The sequence below is a fragment of the Amphibalanus amphitrite genome, unplaced genomic scaffold (assembly GCF_019059575.1).
Source record: "Amphibalanus amphitrite isolate SeventyFive unplaced genomic scaffold, NRLGWU_Aamphi_draft 000017F_arrow, whole genome shotgun sequence".
Lineage (NCBI taxonomy): Eukaryota > Metazoa > Arthropoda > Thecostraca > Balanomorpha > Balanidae > Amphibalanus > Amphibalanus amphitrite.
Window position 1 is genome coordinate 1,783,363 of NW_024881513.1, and position 12,255 is coordinate 1,795,617.

Here is a 12,255-nt window from a genome sequence, read left to right on the forward strand (position 1 = left end):
TCGCCAGCCGTACATGTATTGTACAAACAAACATAAATGCAATCGTCTGCGCCGCAGTGGCACTTGCACGAACCGAGCTCCTTTCCAGTTACTGGTCTATGGCGAGATCATGTTCCATGCGTCAACTTCCAAATCCATGAGCACCAACGCAGACTGACCCCGCCCGCGACCTCGGTCACGGGCCGGGGTCAGCCCCTGGCGGCGAATGTCGTAACTACGGTTTCTTAAAACCAACGTTACAGACATTCGTCGCCAGCCGTACATGTATTGTACAAACAAACATAAATGCAATTCCATGGAGAGAAAAAATCACAACGTCGCGTCGTAGCACCCATCACACATATGCACCGCCATGTCACTCGAACAGACGCTGTGTAAACGACGGATCTACGCTATTGTGAACATAATGATCCAGGAAAACCGACCTGGTCTTCCATCTACCGAGACGCTGCACATCGTCTGCGTCAAACCCGAGCTGCACCGCACGGGTCGCGCCAGTTGGCCGAAAATCTTTCGGCGTGTGACCTTTGGCGAGACCAAAATCCTCCGCAAAATAAATACCCTGCTGTAAAATGGCAGCCACCGAGCTTGCAGAAACTGCAGCATAAGGGCGAACTAAACTAATGAAAACAGGCTTCGAAACTGGACATCGACACGACTCTGTTCTAGCTAAATAAACACGCAGGGCATCGATAGGGTCCGCTGACTTATTGGGGCTAGGCGGGATTGCGACTTGAAACCCCGTGCGCTGAGCGTCGTTCTTTATCCCCAGAAAGGTAACCTGCAGGGTACCATCTGAACGGAACTGAAGCTGATCAGTGGACAGCACAAACGGCGACGTTACCCCCGAGCCTGCATCGAACCTCATCGACAGGGGGGCAATATCTGAGGGCCGCAACATCAGCGCGATAGCTAGCAGACATATCGCCTTCAACCGCAGCAACTTCAACGGTAGCGACTCGTTCACAGCCCACGACTCAAACAGACGAACAAAGGCTGATACATCCATCACGGACGACCGTGTCATGGGTGCCCGTGTGCCGCTTTTCACAATGGCCTGAGACAGACGCACGAGAAGGGGATCGTGGAGTGGGTTGGCTACTCCCATCACCTCGTACAGTGCAGCCAAGGCTGCTGACAAGCAGCGTAACGTAGAGTGGGGTCTGTCAGACACACTGCACTCGCCTACCAGGAAATCAGCCACTACCGCGCCATCTACCGGTGGAAAAATCAATTCACGTATTCTACAAAATTCCTTAAACTTACAGATGTATCTGTCATAATTCGCGTGAGTGGAATGAGCCAAACACAGAGGGAACTGCTCACGTGCAGCAGGAGACCAGCCGAGCGCCTCTAACCGGGCTCTCCAGAGATCCGCCAGGCGAACAGAGTCCACCGTCTGTTGCGGTGCGGCTCTATCTGCTGGTGCGGTAGCAGTGGAATACAGGCCTGCGTCACAGGCGGCAGCCGCAGCGGCGGGCAGACGCTGAGCCGCCGCAGCCGCTCCATCCATGGCTGGCCTGGCCACATCGGGGCAATCAGCGTGGCCTCGGCACGCTGCGCCTGCACCGCGTCCAGCACACGTGCGACTAGCCGGAAGGGCGGGTTTATGAAGTTGTTGTGCTGTTGCCAATCGTTCTGACCAAGAGCGTCCACACCAGCGGTACCGGGGTCCCTGAAGCGGCTGTTGTAGACCGGTAGCAACGCCGTAGACAGGGAGGCGAACCGGTCGATCGTGTGCGGGCCGAACATGCGCTCCAACTGCTGGAACACAGCCGGATGGAGTGTCCACTCGTGACGCAGCGGAATACGTGACAGCTCATCGGGGTCTACATTTAAATATCCTGCAATGTGGTGCGCAACCAGCATGACCTGATGCTCAAAAGCAAACTCCCAAATATTCTGAGCGATGGCGTCCAGGCGACGATCAGCTGACCCAAGCTTGTTAATGAGCGCGACTACCGTGATATTATCGGACAATATCTCGACGGTTTTGCCACGAAGCGTAGAACAAAATGACAGTAAGGCAAAATAAACAGCTAGTAACTCGCGAAAATTGGACGTTTCTGCGCTCACCTCTGGCCGCCAGAAACCCGAGGCGGTTTGAGCGACCGGGGTGGAAAGTGTCGCTCCCCAGCCAGTCTCGGACGCGTCGGTGGAGAGCTGCAAGTCGCAGCTGGCCGGCGGCACCAGCAGCCGGCCGTTCCACCCGTCCAGCGATGTAAGCCACCACGCCAGATCCTCTCTGGCCTCGGGAGACCACGGCATTGCCTCGTCCCAAGACATCCTAGAATTCAACAGACGGTAAATGTTCCGCAACTTCAGCTTGGCCGGGAACACCGCTGCCATCATACTGATACACCTACCCGCGATGCGAGCCAGCAGACGCGCCGACACAGTGGGCCGCTTTAACATCCTACCTATATCCTGCTTCAGCTTCGACACTTTGCATTTTGGCACAGTAATGAACGGCAATTCACCCTCGGACGCACAGTGCACATCGAAACCCAAATAAGACACAACATTTGACGGCTCCAAACACGACTTCTCCCAGTTGACACACAATCCTAATGAAGCTAAAGTATCTAAAAATATTTTCACGTCACTGGCCATTCTATTCTTCGTTGACGTCAATAAAAAATCATCTACGTAGGCCATGACCGACAGGCGTTCGGTCCCTCTCATATACTCTATGACCACACGAACACATTTGTGGAAATAGTACGGGCTAGCCACCAAACCAAATGGTAGAAAACACCACACATACCAGCATCCACCATACTGGAAACCCAGATACGTTCTGAACTCTTCACGGACAGGGAAATGATAAAATCCGTCCTTTAAATCTACAGTGACCGCCAGCTCACCACCTCTCATAACCTCTGGCAGGACAGAAACACCTTCTGAAGAAAAATGTGGCACATCACAGTGAGAATTCACATATCTCAAGTCACAAATGAGGCGATATTTGGAATTTTTCTTTGGAACAACCTTCAAAGGGGAGACACAATGCGGCACGTCAGCTACTTTTGCTATAACACCTCTCTTTTCTAGCGCCATCAGCTCAGTTTCCAAAAACTTTTTCTCTGGTTCATTAAAACAGGGATTTTCAAAGACACGGGGCTCTGGAATGTCACGCACAGGCACCGGCACACCATTCATAATCCAGTCCAGAACTGCATCAGGCGCCCCAATGCGCACCCACTCGTCCTTATGCAGCGGCATAATTCCCCTCACAACTCACGTGATGGTTTACTCAGCTGAGAATGTCCCTGTGACGTCATCCGGCTGCTGCGCTCGGGCGGCCAGGTCACGCGGCCCGGGTGCGTACCCGAACCGCCCGCGGCGGAACCTCCAGTCAGCTGATCCGGAGCCCGAGCCCGCCGCGCCGCCGCCGGGTCGCTGACCCGCCGCGTCCAGGCGGTAGCCTCTGCCCGGACCGCCAGAAGCGAACGGGAAGAATGAGCCCCGCCCGCGGAACCTTCCAGAGCCACTGACCTGCCGGTTGTGTCGCGCTCCGGCGATGGACACGGCTCGCTGCAGATTTTCCAGCGCCCCCGGCGTGAAAGCTGCCGGGTTCTGCTGCAGCGTCTGGAACAGCCTGGTCGTCCCGTCATCAAACTGGTTCGCCACCAGCAGGTTGGTATACTCTTCTTGCAGGTACCGGAGTTGTGCGATAGCTATAGTCGATAGTTCAGAGAGGACGGGCTCTCTGCTTGTACACTGAGAGAGCAGTTTCAATACGGTCTCCTGATACCGCGCACACTTCTGAATGACCTGGAACTTCGGCCAGTCAGCCTTGCTGACGCCTGCTCTTGAATCACCGACCACCAAGTCCGGTGGAAGTCTGACCTTTGCCAGACTTTCGCGAATGCTCTTAAAGTCTGTCTGCAGATCACTGCTCGCGCCCACTTCAGACTCACCGAACGGCTGCGGCTGAGTGTCTGCGCATTCTTGAGTGTCGACCAGCCGACGACCGGCGGTGTCGGTCTTCAAATGCTCACTGATTGCAGCCACTGAGCTTTCCAACTTGTCAAACCTCTCAAGAAGGTTGTTGAACCGTTCCTCCATGAGGAAACAAGCCGCCTCGAAATACCGGCGGCTCGCGCAACACGGAGCGTCGCGGCTCGTGCGGAGCACCAACGCAGACTGACCCCGCCCGCGACCTCGGTCACGGGCCGGGGTCAGCCCCTGGCGGCGAATGTCGTAACTACGGATAAAACATGTGTCACGTGACCGACGCATGATATAATATTTCCGTGACCTGTGATGACCTGACCCTGACCTGAAAATCAAATTACAAGTTTGGTACCCTCAAGGTATCTAGAGCATCTGTTCACGAGTGTGGAAACCAAAAATGAGCCTGATCTGACTTGTAAGACGGCGGCCAGAGCCCAAAATGTGAACAAGCCAAAATGCTAATAATTTTTACTTTGACCTGACCTGTGACGTCATGGGTGACCTTGAGGTCAATGAAATTAGGTTTCGCTCGACAGTTTTTCCGGGGCTATCAGACGCCGTTTGAATTTTGACGATCGGCCCAGTAGTTTCGGAGTTAAAGAGGGGGGCTATGAATAGCCCCCCCCCCCAGTAGGGCGTGTTATACACAGACCCCAGTGGGGCGCGGGTTAAGGGACGATTAAGGGATGGAGGATTGGAGGCACAAGTCTGGAGGGACGATTAAGGGATGAAGAATAAGAGGCACAGGTCTGGAACCTTTGACTGAGGTTAGATATTGACCCGAGGAATCGATTGCGACCATTATTTGGCGATCAGACGAAGCCTTGGGGCACTTTTGACGCGCCCCGTCCTTTAAGGGACGATTAAGGGATGAAGGATAGGAGGCACAGGTCTGGAACCTTCGACTGAGGTTAGATATTGACCTGAGGAATCGATTGCGACCATTATTTTGGCGATCAAACGAAGCCTTGGGGTACTTTTTACGCGCCCCGTCCTTTAAGGGACGATTGGAGGATGAAGGATAGGAGGCACAGATCTGGAACCTTCGACTGAGGTTAGATATTGACCCGAGGAATCGATTGCGACCATTATTTTGGCGATCAGACGAAGCCTTGGGGCACTTTTGACGCGCCCCGTCCTTTAAGGGACGATTAAGGGATGAAGGATAGGAGGCACTGGTCTGGAACGTTCGACTGAGGTTGGATATTGACCCGAGGAATCGATTGCGACCATCATTCTGGCGATTAGACGGAGCCTTGGGGCACTTTTGACGCGCCCCGTCTTTTAAGGGACGATTAAGGGATGAAGGATAGGAGGCACAGGTCTTGAACGTTCGACTGAGGTTAGATATTGACCCGAGGAATCGATTGCGACCATCATTCGGGCGATCAGACGAAGCCTTGGGGCACTTTTGATGCGCCCCGTCCTTAAAGGGACGATTAAGGGAGGAAGGATAGGAGGCACAGGTCTGGAACCTTCGACTGAGGTTAGATATTGACCCGAGGAATCGATTGCGACCATTATTTTGGCGATCAGACGAAGCCTTGGGGCACTTTTGACGCGCCCCGTCCTTTAAGGGACGATTAAGGGATGAAGGATAGGAGGCACAGGTCTGGAACCTTCGACTGAGGTTAGATATTGACCCGAGGAATCGATTGCCACCATCATTTTGGCGATCAGACGAAGCCTTGGGGCACTTCTGACGCGCCCCGTCCTTTAACCCGCGCCGTGCTGGTGGCCTGAACTTTCCGCCGAGTGCTGGGGGGGGGGGGGGCGTTTTCACGCCCCCCCGTCTAACTCGGCTCCTGGGCCACGTAGCGACACGCGGTAAGCGGCAATCGAAAGAGCGTCAAAAATAAGGACGAAAACACTCCGGTCATTTTTTGGGTCAGGTCAAAGGTCAGGTCACCAGAGGTCACCAAAGGTAAAATGTTGACTATTTCAACATTTTGGAAACTGCCAACGGCTATCTCGAGAACCGATAGAGCTACAGCGCCGCGGAAAAGCGCATTCGATAGCCCTTTTACAGACCTTTCTGAGTAATGTTCTCAGATTTGACCTCAGGTCAACGGTTTAGCCTCCAGAGGGCAAAAACTCCAAAATAGCCGTTTTTACGAAAAACGTTTTTTCGTCAATAACTTTTGACTCATAAGCGCCATGACATTACTTTTGCCAGCATCGTGTTCCTCTCGTCGAGACGCGTCGAATGAACTATTCGTTGACCTTGAAAGGTCATTTTGAAAATTTGACCTCAGGTCAAGGTCATGACCTGACCGAAAAGGGTCATGTTGCATATCAGTCGATCCGTATCGTCGAGCTGAACACATCTGACGTGTTTTCACCGCTCTAGCACGTCTCTATCAAAAGTTATAGCCAAAAAACTGCTGGCGACCGTTCATGACCTGAGATGACCTCAGGGGCACACAGAGGGGTCACAGGTGCATTTTTCCTATTCAGTGTGTCATGTTTACCTATGAACCGATGTTTGAGAGCGTTTTGAACGATATTCGTCCAAAAGAGGCGCATTTCAATTTTCTCCCATTGACTTATAATGGAGAGGTCGCAAAATTGACCTGACCTTAGGTCACAGATATCAAAAATCCGAGATATACATTTTATACATACTGTTACTCATATTAATCGCTGAAAGTTTCAAAGTGATCGTTCAGTCGGTGTAGCTATAGCGAGCCTTTGAACTTTTTCTGAGGTAAGGTCACTTGACGTGACCTGGTGACCTGACCTTGAACGGCCTAGGTCTGAAATTTTCACAACATGTGCGGAAATGATGTAGGAACACGTGTACCAAAAACGGCGGCGCTGCGCGCCGCCGTTTTTGAGATATTCGTGAAAAACCTGAGGGGGGGGGGGCGTAAAAACGCCCCCCCCAGCACGGCGCGGGTTAAGGGACGATTAAGGGATGAAGGATAGGAGGCACAGGTCTGGAACCTTCGACAGAGGTTAGATATTGACCCGAGGAATCGATTGCGACCATTATTTTTTTACGATCAGACGAAGCCTTTTGGCTTTTTTGACGCGCCTCGTCCTTCAAGGGACGATTAAGGGATGAAGGATAGGAGGCACAGGTCTGGAACCTTCGACTGAGGGTAGATATTGACCCGAGGAATCGATTGCGACCATTATTTTTACGATCAGACGAAGCCTTTTGGCACTTTTGACGCGCCCCGTCCTTTAAGGGACGATTAAGGGATGAAGGATAGGAGGCACAGGTCTGGAACCTTCGACTGAGGTTAGATATTTAACCGAGGAATCGATTGCGACCATTATTTTGGCGATCAGACGAAGCCTTGGGGCACTTTTGACGCGCCCCGTCCTTTAAGGGACGATTAAGGGATGAAGGAAGGGAGCTAGGGCAAAATAAGTCTCATATTCGTGTTCCCCGTCCCCCAATTGACCGGATGGCAGTTTTTGAAGCGATTCTGAATCCGACGCTGTATTCGTTGCTGTTGCTGACGATAACTTCACGGACATGTGCGCTTCCTCTAAACCTGAGTTGGCGCAGCCGATTCTACTTGCTCTATCGCCGAAAATGGAGCGTTTTGCCGCTGTGCCGAAATTGATTGCTTTGCCGCCGACCGCCTGACCTGCGCCGAGATATTATGTGATTCTTGTACATAATATTGCGGTATGTCTACACACATTTCATTAGTTCTAAAATGGACGATTAGGTACACACCGAATTTAACTGACAAAAGGTGTAGTTCCCGAGTTATGCGACGATGTGTGAACAGTTGTCAAAATCTGGAACGAAAATTCGTGAAAAATTTACCTTTGGTGACCTCTATTGACCTCAGCGATGACCTGATCAGAAATGGCCTATGTACCTAATTCTGAAAGATCTCTTGTAGCCAGCTATCTATTGCTTTTACCGCGTCTTTCTAGCTTGCTTACTTCCCGAGATAATCTGGTGTGGCCAAAAAGGCACTCCCCACCGTGGCGAAGTTGGCTGAGAGGCCCGCCCACCCCTGCGCTCATATAAACGCTGGTGATCCGGCAGCAAGACATAAGTTGAGATGTGTTGGGCCCGAAATCTGGCTTTCCGGCAACCAACGCTCCATGGATGATTTTCGCTAGCGTGCCTTTTATTGATGTTAGCGCATTCCTTATAAGGCCCGTAAGCGGTGAAGAATGTGACCTTTGACCTGACCTGTGACGTCATCGGTTGCACCTAGGTCAACGAAACTTGGCCACAAGGTAGTTCCCCGTTAGGACTATCGCAGGCCGTTTGAATTTTCAAAATCGGTCGGAATTCTTTTTTAGATCTTGGGCGTGGGGGACCGGGGGGGGGGAAGCGAAACGCCTACTCCAACAACGGATGGTAGGGCCCTCCAGAACCCAACGGGGCGCGGGTGAATCTCTGATGATCACACACAAGTTTATGATGACCTGGAGGGCACCAGCTTCTGAGGGAGGCTCGAACCGGCGCTCAAAGTCTATGGATCCTTCATGCATTAGCGACGGGCGTTGGGTCATACAAATTTGCCTCAACGGTCTCCGAGGGACTAGCGTCGACCTCAGACAGTAGCGGCGGAACACCTTCACCCTCGCCCCGTTGGGAGGGCCATTTTGCCCCCCCCCCTGTGGTTTTTACTGAATAGCAAGAAAACGGCGGGGCGCAGCGCCGCCAAATTTTCAGTACCTTCCCGGGCATCAATTTGACACCTTCACACCAAATTTCAAGTCTTAGGTCACCTTAGGTCAGGAGTTATTGAGGTCAAACTGAGGTCATGTTCGAGCAAAAATGAGCAAAAAACATGCAATCTTGAAACGTTCACCAAATCTACAGTTATCAAGCAATTTCAAAGTTCTTTATATGGTCTAGTAGACAAAAAGCGGCGCTACAAAACTGCTATCTCGGATTATCAAAATTTTGAGTTTTTGACCCCCAAAAAATTCAAAAAATTGATTTTTTTTTTAGAAAAACTATAAAAAAATCCAAATTTTTTTCCGAATTTCGAAAAAACCGGGATATATGTGATAGTCCCTGCTCTCTTCTATATACATACCAAATTTCAGATCGATATCTCGTTTTTTGGCCAAGTTATAGCGAAAAAACTGTTCAAAAATGATGACGTCAACTTTTTGAACTCAATTTTTAGCGATTCTAGACCACGTACGGCAAAACAAAGACCACCATTGAACTCCCCGTGACGAGCTGCATCGATTCGATACCCATTTTATGCAAAAATATTAACTTTGAAATTTGACCTAATTTGACCTGACCTTGACCTGACCTTGACCTGACCTTGACCAAAACATGACCTAAGCTGGCCCCAAAGGCTGCCTGACCCACATAATCGCATTTGTCATGTGAAATGGACCATAAAACATGTATCACACGACACTTTCATATTGTGACCCCCCGTGACCTGACCTCTGTGACATGACCTGGTATCAGTGACCTCAGATAGAAAAATATGTGTTTGAAGAACATTTCCCCATCGATGATTTGCAATGAAATGCATTTTACTCGATTTTACAACACATTTCTTGAAATGTCTGTAAACGGTGAAAATTGGACCTTTGACCTGACCTGTGACGTCATCGGTTTGACCTAGGTCAATAAAATTGGGTATCAAGGTAGTTCCCTGATAGGGCTATCCAACACCGTTTGCCGCTTGTCGCTAGGTTGCGTGGTTCTCGAGATCTGGGGGGGGGGGGCCAAAATGCCCCCCCCCCCCCAACAGGGCGCGTTGCTCGGCAGAGCCCAACGGGGCGCGGGTTAAGGGGGGCACTGCCAACTTTTGGTCCCATTCTTTCCATGCAACGCCCATAGGGCTAATGTTAAAATGCCAAAATCAAGGGGGACACGGTGCCCCGGTGGCGGTGCCCTCCCCTTTCCGCCGCCTATGACCTCAGATGACCTAAGCCACGGGCAATGGCCACACGCCTTTTTATGCTTACATGGTAAATATCGATGAAATGGGGCTTATAAGATATCAAAGCAGCACTTTTCATCGTGGGATGAAAGTGTGTAGTGAGTAGTGAAAGTGTCCTGTGTAGTGTGTACCTACCTACAATGCTGAACTCAAATGGAAAAATATATTTCATGGCCGAGGCCGATTATTGGAAAAACTTTATTTCGATGCCGATCATTTGCGCTTAACGATTCCTACAGGGAGTGACGGAGCTAGCTGAGGACCGATCAGGCATAGGCGTTCCACTTTTCCGATATTTATGGGTAAGCCATTGATTACTCTGTCTACATTTCTGATGAATCAGCGACACATCGAGATTAACCCCAAGCAGTGTTCAAGTGTAAGTATGCGGATCAAAATGAATCGCTATCAATTTGCACTAAGCACAGCACCGAGTCACCGCAGTCTTCTCCGTTCATCACGGTCAGTGTGTTCCGTCTTCTCTTCCCCAGCCCGTCAGTCCACTCCGCTCGGCGTTCCGTTCCACTTCCCTTTCCCATTTAGGTCCACTTGATTGCCTGTCTGACGCCAACCGAGCTGGTTGCTAGTCGTCTGTGATTGCCGTCAGGATGGCGTCACCGACATGCTCGTCGGCGTCGTAACTGACCACCTTCAGCTGGCCCTTCAGGTGGTCATTTTTAGCCACGATCACTTTGAGCTCCTCTATCAACTCCTTCATCTGTTGCCGGCAGTCGGCATCGCTGAGGCCGGCTGGACCGTGATTACGAAGCTTCTGGAGGGTTTCCAGGGCTCCCACCTTGTCCAGCGCCACATACATCTTGGTCTCGCCGTCGCTCGACTTCACCGTATGCACCTTGAATTCTCCATAGCTGCGCTCGTTGCCACCCACTCTTTTCTTGAAGGGCTTCAGTGTTGCAGTGATCTTGCCAACACCTTTCAGTTCGTCCCATTGCTCGGTGTAACTGCCATTCTTCGGTGCAAGTACCACTATTGCTTTGGAGTATAATTCCGGCTCCGGCTCTTGTCTTGTCTTCTTCTTCTTCTCCTGCATCCCGCCGCCAGCCCCCTCAGGGGGGCGGCGGCGCAGGCGGGTCGAGCGGCGGTCAGTTGTGTGCATTTCTTGTCTTGTCTCCGGCTCTTCCTCTGGAAAGCCCGCAGGGTTTTCACGTTCGACTGGCAAGCCCGCAGGGTTTTCACGTTCGACTGGCAAGCCCGCAGGGTTTTCACGTTCGACTGGAAAGCCCGCAGGGTTTTCACGTTCGAATTTCTTCAGACGTGCCCGGATGCCATGCTCGCCTTCCATGAGCCTGAGGTAGCCAAAATAATGGGCGTAGGCGCTACCCTTACCGATCTGGCACAGCTGGCAGTTTTCGACGTGCTCGCGGGGCGGCCCGAGCCTGGTGAGCAGGGCCGGCGCGATGGCCACGAGCAGCGTCAGCGTTCCCAGCCACTCCCAGGGCATCTCTGTCTGGGTGAGCAGCAGCACCCCGGCCGGGATAGACGACACGAGCAGGAGTACCGACTTCTTAGTAACATAATCGGCGCGCGGTCGGCTGTTGCCGGCCAGATGGTGGCGCACGTACACCAGGAGACCGTTCAGGATGGTGGCGGCGGCGCCGGCGGCCACGGACAGGCAGGCCAGCACCAGAAACTTCAGCAGCAGCAGGCGCCACAGCCACATGTCTGCGCTAGTCCGCGGCCCGCTCTGCACTAGTTCGCAGCGCTCCCAGTCCGCGGCCCGGTCTGCACTAGTCCGCAGCGCTCCCAGTCCGCGGCCCGGTCTGCACTAGTCGGCACTGCCGGTCACTGAGGCTCTCCGGCGGGCTCTGCGCCGATAGTGAGTGCCGGACAGGGTGGGACGGGTGCTGCAGCCGACGATAGCGCTATCCGCGCACCTAGTCATGAACAGTAGGGTGTGTCACTAGAAGCAGATCAAGCGCTTCCGCTGATTTTCCTTGTCCCTGTGTCTATGGAAACCCATTGGTGCAGTTCTTTTTCCCGTGCATCGAAAATTCGATCGGCGCCGGCTGAAAGAAGTTCGGGATTTATCGTGGCGCCCGGCGTTGCAGTCTCCATGTTTGGCGTAATGCGTTTGATGACACTAACACCAGCCGCGCGCGTCTTCGCCTGTTAGCGTCGACAGACGCTGTCAATACGGATGTAAGCAATGCAAACGAGGCAGTATCCTCTATTTAGACAACGGTTACACAGAAAAGATGCATCTTTGCCATTCAATAGCAAACTGAATAGCATTTGCCTACCTTGCATGGTTCAGGGGACCGATTTACTTGCAGGCCTCCTTTGCAGAGATGTTGCCCGTCCGCACGGCTCTGGTGAGCTGATACAGCAGGAGCTTGTCGCTGCTGAGGTCGGCGATGATGTTGTCCGGCAGATCCAG

General features: G+C 52.2%; 1 protein-coding gene across 4 annotated transcripts; it reads right to left on the minus strand.

Moving 5' to 3' along the window:
• Positions 1-4,215, minus strand: LOC122387885. Of its 4 annotated transcripts, XM_043378539.1 has the most exons (3): positions 3,245-4,215; positions 2,077-2,287; positions 1-1,764 (listed from the first exon to the last, which is right to left on the minus strand). In XM_043378539.1, exons 2-3 carry the CDS (start codon positions 2,284-2,286, stop codon positions 1,354-1,356), a joined length of 621 nt encoding a protein of 206 aa, XP_043234474.1. In that variant the 5' UTR covers position 2,287; positions 3,245-4,215; the 3' UTR covers positions 1-1,353. The 4 variants fall into 4 exon arrangements, with proteins under 4 accessions (XP_043234474.1, XP_043234463.1, XP_043234453.1 ...); XM_043378528.1 differs by having other exon boundaries at positions 1-2,287; XM_043378518.1 differs by having other exon boundaries at positions 1-1,761; positions 2,077-4,215.
• Positions 4,216-12,255: the final 8,040 nt, after the last annotated feature.